The sequence below is a fragment of the Danio aesculapii genome, chromosome 24 (assembly GCF_903798145.1).
Source record: "Danio aesculapii chromosome 24, fDanAes4.1, whole genome shotgun sequence".
Taxonomy (NCBI): Eukaryota; Metazoa; Chordata; class Actinopteri; order Cypriniformes; family Danionidae; genus Danio; species Danio aesculapii.
Window position 1 is genome coordinate 17,713,125 of NC_079458.1, and position 13,154 is coordinate 17,726,278.

The 13,154-nt window shown below is 37.4% G+C and overlaps 1 protein-coding gene across 2 annotated transcripts; it reads left to right on the forward strand.

The window, feature by feature from the left end:
- Positions 1-304: 304 nt before the first annotated feature.
- Positions 305-12,897, forward strand: zgc:112982 (uncharacterized protein LOC503771 homolog). 2 transcript variants are annotated; one of them, XM_056450198.1, is made up of 13 exons: positions 305-515; positions 2,452-2,495; positions 2,603-3,127; positions 3,490-4,173; positions 7,011-7,180; positions 7,260-7,401; positions 7,508-7,544; positions 7,629-7,759; positions 9,619-9,712; positions 11,174-11,227; positions 11,950-12,003; positions 12,142-12,250; positions 12,333-12,897. In XM_056450198.1, exons 2-12 carry the CDS (start codon positions 2,458-2,460, stop codon positions 12,232-12,234), a joined length of 2,022 nt encoding a protein of 673 aa, XP_056306173.1. In that variant the 5' UTR covers positions 305-515; positions 2,452-2,457; the 3' UTR covers positions 12,235-12,250; positions 12,333-12,897. The 2 variants fall into 2 exon arrangements, with proteins under 2 accessions (XP_056306173.1, XP_056306174.1); XM_056450199.1 differs by having other exon boundaries at positions 12,145-12,250.
- Positions 12,898-13,154: the final 257 nt, after the last annotated feature.

Below are 13,154 nucleotides of genomic sequence, written 5' to 3' on the forward strand. Positions count from 1 at the left end.
TTGGGCTTGCGAGTGTGAGTGTGGATGAGTGTGTATGGATGTTTCCCAGAAATGGGTTGCAACTGGAAGGGCATCCGCTGGGCAAAACATGCTGGATAAGTTGGCGGTTCAATCCGCTGTGGCGACCCCGGATTTATATATATATATATATATATATATATATATATTTTTTTTTTTTTTTTTTTTTTTTTTTTTTATAGATTGCGCCTGTAGGGGCCAATGGCGCGCGCAAGCGCTCTCGGGTGCTGTTGGTGAAAACACACTGTGAAAACGAGGGCAAGGCTTTTACTCATTTACTTCCGGCTCGAGCTTGTGTATGGATCGCTAGGTCAAATTGGTCGAGTGGTAAAATTCATCTGTCAACAATCCATCCATATTTGATCCGTCGTATTGACTATAGCGACATCTCAATCTGTTATTTGATTAAATGTTCCACAGTCCGTTGCTTTCTATCGCGAGAAACTGGTATTTTGGTGGACGCATCGTCTAGCAGTGTGTGGACGCCATAGCGCAGGGTATGTGAAGCTAATGCTAATCGATATAACATTTTCACTGTTGTTTTATCCTTAACATTGTGGTTGTTTGTATGTGTTTTTCTATTCTTTAACATTTTTTTCTATCCTGGGATTGCTTAAAGTATCTCATCTTCATTGATCGGGTTATTGCTCGGGCCTTTTAAATCCCCGAACCTTCCAAAATCTGAGAAATGTCGAGAACGCGCAGCTCAATTATTAACTTAAATTAGTCTAGCTCAGCTTGTTACAGTTTCATTTGGAGTGTTTTAACAGCTAATGTTATTGTACACGCGCAGTGTTTTGGTATTGTCAGTGTGTTTTTGTCAGACTTCGGATATAAGCTTAACGTTAACTTACTGTAGTTCAGCCCTTTGTGCGCTAACGGTAGTTGTGGTAATTATTTATGTATTATTATATCTCTTGAATGTTATCTGTCCCACCATGATATAAAATGGCTGCATTTTAAATATCAACAATATTTCTTCTTAATCAAGGATGTAAAAAAACGCACCACTGTTTTTTCAGGCCTAAAGTTATTGTTTCAATGTGCGGCCAAAGTGGGCTCAGATCATCTTTAGACCATGCTGGCAAACCGTTTTAGCATTCAAAATGATTACTCAAACCTTTCTCGAACAACGCTTTGATATTGTTATTGATATTTCAATTATAAATTAGGAAATATCTATATTTTTCTTCATTTTTTTTAAATGTCAATATTTCTGTAGAATCTTTATAATCATAGTAATAATGAAGAACTTGACAAGTAATAGAAAATTATGCATTTTCATTACAGAGAACATGTGCAAGCAAAACAATTGTAAAGTTTTAATTATTTCCATGGTGTGATTATATATTGTAATATTTCTTATGTTGTTTTTGTCTTTTATATTATTAATTCATTCTAAATGTCTGCTGTTAGAGTGTTACATAGTGTTATTTCTTGTGTCATTTGTTGTATGTTATTAATTTAAAACAGAATGTCTATTTTGGATGGCAAGGCAGGGCATTAACCTTTTTGCTTGGTAGCACTGGTGCTCTTAGCTTCAAAATTTAGTCAAGATTTGTTGCATTTGAATGATGAAGGACTGAATAATTAAATGAAGGATTAAACACACTTAAAGTGTGTAAATGTGGCAAATGCTGTTACCTGCAAACTCCGTCCTACAGACTTTACAGTGAATGCTTTAGACATTTTCATAGCGGACTTTAACCCAATGGAAGTCTTTTATCCACTCTTCAAAAAGTGTCGATGGTGGATTAATATTCACCACATGATAACAAATCAGATGTGCCATTATTTGTAACTTTAGGTTGATTCTAAAACAAAATCTGTCATCTGTCTCATCTTCAGCGCTTTACACTTTTGCGGTTGTAACTCCCTGTCATCTGAAGGCAGAAGGCATTGACTGAGTGATCGACAGCTGATATTTACCAATCCATTCACGTTCTTTTCTAGCGCAGCATTGCAGACTTTGTTTACTGCAGCAAGTTGACATGACAAATGTTTTAAACTGTTCCTGAGTGCTGCGTTTCGCGTTCCATGTGCAAAGATGCATTCTGCGTGAACGTGTCATTAAATCCACACATGTGGTGATCATTTTGCAGTGAAAACCAGTCGGATGGCATCAATTTTATGCACTCGCACAAATGCTCCTAAATATATTTTGAGGTCGCATAGATAAAATTTTGGGTGCATATGCGACCAATACAGTCGCAATTTCGAGCCCTGCAAGGGAATGTTCGAAAAGTCTTTTTATTTTTAATTGGTTTTGACTGCTGCTTTCCGACCATTATTTTTGTTACAAATACATTTGCTTTTACCCCACAGTAGCAAAAAAAAAAAAAAACTATGGCGACATATTATAGTAGATTTTTATGTTTGAGGCCTTACTTGCATAAATCTGGTCTCCTGGCTAACAGTATCTTGTTTTTCAAGGAGACAATGTCACGCCCGCGTTCAAGATCTCCATTATATTCAAGGTATTGAATTTGAAGTAGATGTTTTGAGTCAGTGGTACACTTAAATATTATTTTGTTGTTGCGTTGCTGGTTATTAACAGCTTCTTGAACCTCTCGAATATCAACAGAATCCCGACCCTTCAGGGAAGAAGAGCGGAGGGATTATTTGGTAACCAGATGCGTTCATCAGTACAATCTGACACGTGGAGAAACCCTGAATATGTCAAAGTAGAAACTAACCCCCACTGGAACAAAGATTCCCACCAAGGAGAGCAAAATGTCGACCACTGGGCCAAATTTATCGATGCAATAGAGCATGCTCAACAAAGAGGGACTTCGCCTATGGCCAGATATCCGATGCAGGCTGATGAAGATAGGCCATCCGATTCCCCAAGAAGGCTTCCCAGGGAGAGGTTACCTTCCCCTGAACACACACATTATGGTGTGGGTGAGCATTATAGGATGGCGTCGCCAGGCTGGAACAGAAATGAAGCTTTTGATAAGGAAACCAGTTTGCAGCACAACCAAAGAGAGATGAGGGATAGGTCTTATCCAAGACATCAAGAAGGAAGAAGTCATGACAGGATGGATTATGAATATCGTAATGAAGAACATGGCAATCAATATCATGAAAGAGGCTCCTATTCAGAGAGGTACAACAATGCAATTCTTTCCTTGCTTCATACGTCTGACGTGGAAGGAGAGGATCAACGAAAAGAAGAAAGGAGCTCATCACATTTTGTCATCTCTATTTGTGATGGATATAATTGGATCTGTTAGATTTTATAGCACAAGTTTTACAATTTTATTAAATCTAATTTTTATTCTTAGTTTTATTTTGTTCTTTGAGATTTGATTGCTGTACCAACTTAAAATTCCAGTTAAATATACCATTGACAAAAACCTTGGTTTTGTAGTTGATCTAATTTGATTTAGTACTGTAGATTCAGCTTGTTAGGTATTGCTGTAATTTCATTCTAATCTCGGATAAATGTTACTTGCTTTCTTGATACAGGTCATCAAAGTCTGATTATAGGGAGCATCACCCTTCTAAAGGATTTGCAGAGTCGGGTCTCCAGAGTGAGTTTGCTGATCGTCACCGGGGCTTCAGCCCACGCCGTGCTCCTCTTATCGTGGAACATGATCATGGAATCGTAAAACAAGATTTGAGGAATCGCGAGCCCCCGAAGATGGGTGGCCAATCTAGAGGCAGAGATCCACCCAGGCCAAGTGAAACCCAAAGGAACCGGGAACCTTACAGAGATAGAAGAGACCAAGGTCATCATTCACGTACCCTACAAGAGAGACCAGGTGGACGGCCGAATGGGAATCCCAGAGAGGAAGCAAGGAAGAGCTACTCTTATGAAAGAGAAAGCCAAGGGAGAGAACGATCAAGACACATTGATCAATCTAGGATGGAGTCACGCTCTAGAGACTTGGAAGTACGGCGGGAAATGAATTTGAGGGATACGAGTGACACAGATTTGAGGAACTGGGAAAGAGACTCTGTCCGTGAATGGGAGGAAGAGAGACCACAAAGGAATGCGGGTAGGGTGATGGGACAAGAGGAAGTTCGCCCAAGAGATCAGTATAACAGGAGTTCAAAGACCAATGTTGGTCCTACATCTAGAATGGATTTTAGTGAACGTGAGACCCTTAAGATCAAGGTGGACATGAGTCGCCCCGTCACGCATGCCAGGTATAGTATCATTGTAGTACCAGTTTTGGTTAAGGTTAAAAGTTCATGCCTCTTTTCCTGTCCACTGTCCCCACACCATGGTTATCTGAAGAAGAACACTGTGTGTATAACACCACTGTGCAACACTACAGATTGTGAACAAGAAGAAGATTTAATGAAATTCCAGAGTCTCATCTAAAAAACAACACCGAACATCTACATGGGTAATGAAGACTGTACAAAGCTAAGGTTGAAGATGGACATATTCTACATCAGTATGTTTAATAACCTTCAATTGAGTTTCTTCAGGACATTTCGCTGAAGAGTTTTACCACGGGAAGGATTTGCTGTGTTCTATGTAAACTTGGATGTGTCTTCACTGACTTAAAGTTCCATTTGCACAAACCAAGGACTGATGGGTTTAATCAAGGACTGACCTGACATTTTTTAAATTTTAAGCTTATGCTTTTGTTTATGGACAAAAGGGTCTAGATGTGAAAGCTATCAACGGTCCTTCGAATATCAGGAACATTAATGACCTCAAGGGTTTGGCATAGCTGCTAAAATTGGAACAAAAGGTAAAACATAGCAGAAGTTACACTACATGCCATCATTCACAAGAGAAGAGTTGGATAATGTTTGCGAAGACACTGCTAATGAAAAATAAGAAGACTGTGCAGGAAATGCTGTGCTAACATGCCAGACTTTGTTAGTGCGGGGTGCTTTACGTGTGGAGTTTTGTTGTCTAGAGAGTATAATGGGATCAGACTTTCAGTTTCACTCACTCTACTGAAGTACCATTTTGGGTTTAAATCCAGCAAGAAAAATGTAATTCTGGTTTATTTCTTTAATATCTGCAGCTCATCAAATGTCTGACTGGAATTACATGGGTCTCCACTTGCATTGCTTGAGGATGATGTTCTCCACTATTTCACCAAGGGTTAACAGAAACCAACTGTTTTACATCCACATTTTGACTCTTCAAGATGATGTCTCCACCAAAATACCAGTTGCCCAACATCGTCTGAGCTTTTCAACTTTCAGAGCTGTTTTAACTGAAGGTAAGTCAGCAACCATCCAATCGAAGTCGAGTAGGTATGGACAAATTTTCCTGATGTCCACGTTATCTGCTGTGGAAGGAGGAAGTGAGGGACAAGTATGGCCTTTATTAAAGGAAGATGGACCTGAAGAGACCAATTGAAATCTGGTACTGGAGCGAAACAAAAAAATTGCACCACGCCAAGATGATCCAAGGGTGCATTCGACTCTCCCAGTTGACAAACTGCTCGATTGTCTTTTCACTTACCATGAGGAAGAACTACATATACAAACGAATCTGAAACAGATGCACAACAACTCTGATTTAACTTATGAACCTGTGTTTGTTGATGCAATCTCATACAAACATCATCGTCCTGCATTGAATACTGGATTGAGTACCTTGAATGAATACTGGAACGCGGATGGACAATGTGCACCATAGTGATGTTTCTGTTGTGACGGCCCTGTTGCTGTCAATTTTCAAAAGAAGTGCAAGCTAAATGTTCTGCTCAAATGGACTTTGCAAGAGGAATCCTTTGACGCTTTTGTCTTCATCCAAGAAACTCCTTCAGATTCTACATTTTGTGTTCTCTACCAAGCATTGGTTTTGCTAACGCCATGCATTACCAAATGAACAAAAGAGAACTCTTTCTGCATTTTGTTTTTATTTGTGGACTCTAAAAAGCCATCACGTGACATTAATAAGTCATGAAAACTCTGTAAGCATGGCTGCCATGAGAAGACATGCTTTGAAGGTATTTTACAGCGATTTGAAAGACTCAACATGAATTTCCACAAATGTTCATCCATCATTTTGAAGTATTTTACAAGGCAAGACTGGGGCAACGAAGGAAATTAAGAAGGTAAAAAGTGGCACCTGTAAATTCCACAATAAGACTTCAAATCAACTGCTGGTCAACATTTGATTCTTCAAGATTCATCAGCAAACTCTTTCTTTCCACACATTTCCCAAGTAAACATCCTCTCAGCTTCAACCTTGGAAGAATCTATCATTTTATTCAGCAAGGAAGAGTCAACTCGAAAGAGAGAGAGAGTTCTTGAAAACCTCCAGAACTTATCTACACTTGATTTCATCATTATTCTGTGTTTCCTGATGTTCAGTGCATCTAATTCTTACCTCACACTATCAAGTTTTTGCTCCTCAAGTAAGCACACCTTAAAGGTTGAGATGTGTTGACTGATCGCCATCAGGTCACTGTATATTTTCATAATCTGGACAAAAGGACCAGATGTACCCCTATGGACCCTTCACTTATGGATCATCTGATGAATGGAAATGCTCGATGACAGGGAGAGGCATGAACTTCAACCTGCCATATTTATTATCCATCGTTAAATTTCAGTGTAATATTGTACCAACGAATTTTTTTTTTGCCTTATTTGGAGCATCCACATCAAATTTGATATGACAAATCTGAATGCTGTAAATTGCAGTCTTCAGACCAAAATGTATGTCTTAATTTTTTATATTAGGTGACCGCTAATCAATTGATATTTTTGTTTATTTCGTTTTTTTTTTCTGAAAAATTAGTTTAGAATCAGTTTCTCTGGAAGCGATATCTTGGGTTAAAATAAGAAGTGCTGGCAAATTTGTAGTTGAAAAGAAGTATATGACAGGTTAAGGTACAGCTGTTATATGTTAAAATAGAAATTGCGGTGTCGAAAGAAAGAAGTGCTACTTTTTACGCCTGATTTCGTTCCAACAGGAGAACTACTTTATCCTCTCTTGGTTAATGTTCATTTCTTGTAAGTAATCATTCTTATATCTCTACATATACATGTTACCTCTTGTCCAGTTATTTAGGATATTCATCAGACAGGCAGTTATCACTGGACTTAGTCAATGTGGGTCGACAGCGTCTTGATTTCCTGCCCATGCTGGAGCATTCTGGGACTTACAAGGAATCTGCAGTACATTGTGGGACATTTGCCCAAGAAATCATCACACTTGTACATCAGGTTAAAGGTGAGAAGCCAATGGATTAGCCTAGTAGTGTATTCTGGAGTTTGACATTTGGTTAACTATTTACTTTCTTGTTTTGCAGAAAATTATTTTAGTGGCCAAGACATCCCACTCAATGAACGCTTTGCAAATGAACAGTATTATTCAATCTCGGATGAGATTAAAGAAGAAGAAGAATATGAGTATGAGTTGGAAATGGAAAACTTGAGAGCAATCATGAATAGGCATGCATGCTAATTATTTTAACAATTTCATCAACCCTAATCCTTCTTTGAAGTTCTTCACATTGTTTGTGGTGCAGACAGTGAAATTCTGTTTCTTTTATAATAGGCCACAAAGAATGCCATCTTCAGGAGCTCTGGATACAGTACGTTTAATATGTTTTTCAGCTCCGTCACTTTCAAAAACAACATTTATGTATGTTTAACTCAAATCTGTATGCTTTTGCTAGCTTCAGAGACAACAGCCAGTCCCTGACCCTGGTGACCTCAGGTATGACCTGGAGCGAAGACGACAGCAGAAACTGGAGGCTGTGAAGATCACCATTGCTGGGGCAAACTTTACTCAGATGCCTTCTGAGAGGTATGGGCTGAAAATTGTTTCAGCTGGCTTTTTCTTAAAGGGCTTATAAATATGAATTTACTCCCATTTTTTATTCCAGTGATTTAACAGTTTTTAACGAGACCTTGACATGCTAAAGGCTGATTTATACTTCTGCATCAAGCGCACATGTTCGCATAGGCCTCATCATGGCCGACGCTGATGCGCACCTCAAATAATTTAGCTACACTTCGCTGCCACAAGTAGCGCAATCTCTGTAATTGGTCTGTTTGGTCGCGGTGACTAGCATGGGCGGTGCTGAGAGCCACAAGCCCGATTGAGTGACTGTTTAAAAGTGTGGAGTCCCATAAAGAAGCTCCAGTTGGAAACTTTTGTTTTGTGTTTGTCTTTATGATTAAAGATGTTGCACGTCCTCCACTTTCACATCTGAATGAGCGAGCTTTAGCTACTTGTAGCATTCAGAAAAAAAACGAAACGCCCGCAAAGAAACTTGACACAGAGGAACATAAACCTTTATGCCCAATCCCAATTCTATTTTTGTACCCCTTCCCCTTGGCCCTTAAAACCGAGTGTGAAGTGGAAGGGCTTCAAAATTTACCTCTAAGAATTGGGACAGCATTACAGCACCTGCACACGTCATCAAATGTCATCACGATCTCTTGCTTTATATGAGATCAGACATTCGCGATTGCTGTAGTTATTCCAGTTGTGTTATTTACTGATATTTATCTTCAGGAAATCACTAAAGGCATATATTATCATAGCGATCAAATGTGACAATAAGATCATAATACTGTGCATTTAACACATTGGCCATATTCATTTATGTAAACCCACCAAAAGCAACATTAACATTATAGCAGACACTGTAAAAAGCCCAATCCCAGCCACTAGACTTTTCTGATAGGGTATTCCAGAGTCATTGAGTGTCAGAATGTTGTGGGACTGCAGTACAGGATTTATGATTACGGATTATAGATCGCGAAATTTAGCGGTTTTTATTTTAGCGGTTTTTTTTATTATTTTTATTATTTTTATTTTTTTTAATTTATTTATTTTTTATAAGGAATGATGGTAAAACATGAATGCAGTTATGAATATATTAAAACGTGTTTGTTGTAAAAAAAAATTTGTAATAATGACAAAATACTAATTTTTGGATCTCCTTACTTGCGGGTGTAACTATCTGCTGTTGTGTGTTTTCTTACCCCTTGGTTTTGAGTGTGGTCCTGAAAAATCTTTGTTTAAAGGGGTATTCACCCCTTCCCCTTAGCCCTACGCCTTCAAGCTAAAGAGAATTGGGACACCCCTACCCCTTGACGTCAACGCACAAAACGAGGGGTAAGGGGAAGGGCTAAGGGGTAGAATTGGGATTGGGCCTTACTGCCTGCTAGCGTTTCGGAAGTGTTATTGCAGAGCAACAGAAACAGCATGCAGAAGTATAAATGCACGACTACACGCAAGTCATGCAGATCACTCGACAAAGAAGTATAAACCAGCCTTAAGTTGGCTGGTAAAGGTGTTCAGTCTTTTTTTATGTATGAAGCGTTGATTGCAGTTCACTCAATGGCCAGTTGTCACTATTGGCAGGGGGTTTATAGTTCTCCAAAAAATGACAATTTCCTAACCATTCTAAACTTGACTTTTTTTCTTCTGTTGAACAATAACACATTCTGAAGAATGTTGGAAAAAACAGCCATTGACTTCCATAGCAGATACAAAAATATTGAAGTCAATTGCTGCTGCTTTCCGACAATCTTCAGAATCTTTCTTTGTTCAACAAAGGAAAAACTCAAACAGGTTTGTAACAAAGATGAGTAAACCAATCATTTTGTGTTGAGCCAAATACTAATTTATGTGAATTCGATGTCTTTCTCAAGTCAAGAGAGCGAGCCTCCCTATATGAATGACCTTGAAGAGCCGGATGAAAACTTCAGGTGGTCTGAACAAGAACATGAGCAGCAAAGGCAGTGGGTGAGTCTTTGTTTACTTTTTGATGATGTGGAACATTTTTAGATATTTTTTAAATAGATCCTCAGGAATAAAGACTTGTATTGCATAACAATGTCTCTTTATGAAGTAAAATATGACGTGCATAACAGAATAAAATAACCCACATTCATTTTGGACTGTTAGTTTGATGTTCTCCATTGGTTGCACTTGGTGAGCTGCTGGTGCTGCCTGTTGATATATACTCAGTTGAAGCCAAAATTATTAACCCCCCTGTTTATTTTTTGTTTATTTCTGTTTAATGGAGAGAAGATTTTTTTTCAACACATTTCTAAACATAATAGTTTTAATAACTCATTTCTAATAACTGATTTATTTGATCTTTGCCATGATGAGAGTAAATAATATTTGACTATATATTTTTCAAGACACTTCTATACAGCTTAAAGTGACATTTAAAGGCTTAACTAGGTTAATTAACTAGGCAGGTTAGTGTAATTAGGCAAGTTATTGTATAATGATGATTTGTTCTGTAGACTAATAACTTTTTCTTTCTTTTTTTTATTAAAAACTGCTTTTATTCTAGCCATAATAAAACAACTAAGACTTTCTCTAGAAGAAAAATATTATCAGACATGCTGTGAAAATGTCATTTGCTTTGTTAAACATAATTTGGGAAATATTTTTATGTAAAAAAAGAAAAAAAATTCAAAGGGAATTTTGAATTCTGTCTTCAACTGTATATGTAAAATAGTTTTGAAATAGAAAATCATTTTGCTCTGTAATGAGTTTACCAGTGATATCGATTGAAATGTGTGCTAAGAAACTGAAGTGACTAGAAACACCAAATGCCATCCTAACCAGATGTAAAGCCAAGTGTGAAGTGTTCTCTAATTTTAAATGATGCATCGATGTCAGCACAATATTCTAGTGGTTAGCGCGCTGATGCAGTAGCACTTTAGGGCGTCCCGAGTTCAAATCCCGGCTCGAGGCCTTTTCCCGACCCTACCCCCTCTTTCTCTCCCACTTCGTTTCCTGTCTAAAATATTGTCCTATCCTCTCAATAAAGGCAAAAAGGCCAAAAAAATTTATAAATAAAATTATGCATCAACTCAGACGTTAAAGCTGTTTCTCAGTGAAGAATTTGCTCACCATCTTGTATTGTTTAGATACAGTTTTTGTGAAGATGTCAATCACTTCTTTTGTTGCCTTTCAATAAATGTGTCAGTATTGTAATTTCTGAGTTAGTGAAACAAAAAATAGCTCACAATGTGACCATTGGATCTTACCATTTGAAATAACGGTGCCTACGTAGTCCAAAATAAATGTGGATTTATTTTAAATAATGTAAATCTTTAAAGGGTTTTCTATTGAATATTACACTGAGACACAATTTACATTATGCAAAGTCTTCATAACTGTGGATTCTTTTACAAAAAGAAAAAGAATTGTTGGTTTTTCTGATTTTCTGTTTTGGTTCTCCAGGATGCTCCACGTCAAAGAATGACAGAGCCAATCAGACAGAACGTTTTCAATAATGTAAGTCTTTTTACTGCATGTTTCACTAAGAGGCACTGTTAAATTAAGCCATATACACTCACCGGCCACTTTATTAGGTACATAATAGGTTGCACATGGTCAGCAACAATACTCCGGTAGGCTGTGGCTGTGACATGATGCTCAATTGGTACTAATGGGTCCAAAGTGTGCCAAGAAAATATCCCACACCATTACATCACCACCACCACCAGACTGAACCATTGATACAAGGCAGGATGGATCCATGCTTTCTTGTAGTTGATGCCAAATTCTGACCCTACCATCCGAATGTCGCAGGAAAAATCGAGACTTTTTGGTCAAAAATCATTTTGACCATGTCTACATGCCTACGTGCATTGAGTTGCTGCAATGCGATTTGGTTGATTAGAAATTGCGTTAACGAGCAGTTGGACAGATGTACCTAATAAAGTGGCCAGTGCGTGTAGGTCTTAAAAATAATTCCTCACCCTTTACTTTAAGTAGTTCTGGACTTTTATGATTTTCTTTCTTCTACTAAACACAAAACTATATATTCTAAATAATGTTGGAAAATGCATCCTTTGTCCAGAGTAGGAACAAAAATATGATGGCTGTTTTTTTTGTTGTTGTTGTTTTCCATTCTTCAGTATATCTTACTTTAAACTGGTTTGGAACAAGGATTAGTAAATTATGGCAGAATTTTTATTTAAGAGTTGCTAAAATGATCTATTTTGGTTTTCCAGGATTCTCCACGTCAAAGAATGCCAGCAGCTACCAGACAGAACGTTTTTAATAATGCAAGTCTTTTATTGCTTTTCTACTGCATATTTCACTGAGAGAGTTATGCTGTATTAAGCCATTCAAGTTTTAATATCTAAGATTTATATTTAAAAAAAGAATTATTGTTCTTATGATGATCTATTTTGGTCCTCCAGCAGGGTCCACGTCAAAGAAAACCAGAACATCCCAGACAGAACTTCCACCCGAGGGGCAACCGTACGGGCAGACAGCGGGGAAGGAGGAATTGAAGTTGCTTTGGAAAAGGTTTGTGAGTGTGTTTAAGTGTATGCTTGTTCAGTTATTTTGAAGAACTAAATTAACGCCAAGTCCATTTTTTTACCTGCAGGTGGCACTTTTTGATGAGAAAGTGAACATTTCAAACCTGCGGTCATGCACACTACATGCTTTCACTGTTTCTGTGTTGACATTAGAACCACTAAGACCATGAATCATTTATTGTGCGTCAGATTTCTTTATTCCTTTTCACTCATATTACACTTCTGTATTTTTTTTCTCATCCATTTCTGATTGACCCACTGCCATTTTGTTAAAGCTGTTTTAAATTAACAGCTTATAAAGAGAGATTAAAAAGTTTAAAGTTTACTCTTTGGGCAAATACCTTTTTATCACCCCGAAGCTTAGATGTTCATCATTGTCTATGGAGAGTTTAGTTTTTGATTTAATATTCCACATTTTGACGTCATTTTGACGTTTTATTTCCAATTTAAATGGCCCCTTCATAGCAGTTCACACCAGTTAGATTTGCTTTTATACTAAAATAGATTTTTTTGTTGTATCTGCCTATATGATTGGAAATAATTTGATATTCTCTGTATTCTGCTGTGTAAACTCCAAGTAGAAATTCTTGTGTAAATAAAAAAAATATCTATTTGTGCCAAAATGTTTTCAAATGAATCTTCGGTTGTTTTGATTTACAATTCTGCATTATTTATTGTACAAAACAAGAATGCAAAAGCTGTACATGAAAACATCCTTTACAATACAGTATTTGGATTGTATCTGTAAGAAAGTAATATACTAATTATGTAATTTTTCAATAGGAGTCTTAATGAACACTGCGTTGTCTAGTAGGGTTGTCACGATAATGGAATTCGCTACCAATCAATACTTACATTTTAAAACGTCTATTTCCTACATTTGACCGCGT

Excerpts from the sequence above, each read along its gene's own strand:
- zgc:112982 (XM_056450198.1), top strand. The coding sequence starts at position 2,458 with ATGTCACGCCCGCGTTCAAGATCTCCATTATATTCAAG. Across the intron at positions 2,496-2,602 it reads AGATCTCCATTATATTCAAG|AATCCCGACCCTTCAGGGAA; the intron begins GTATTGAATTTG and ends GAATATCAACAG. Across the intron at positions 7,760-9,618 it reads ACTCAGATGCCTTCTGAGAG|TCAAGAGAGCGAGCCTCCCT; the intron begins GTATGGGCTGAA and ends GTCTTTCTCAAG.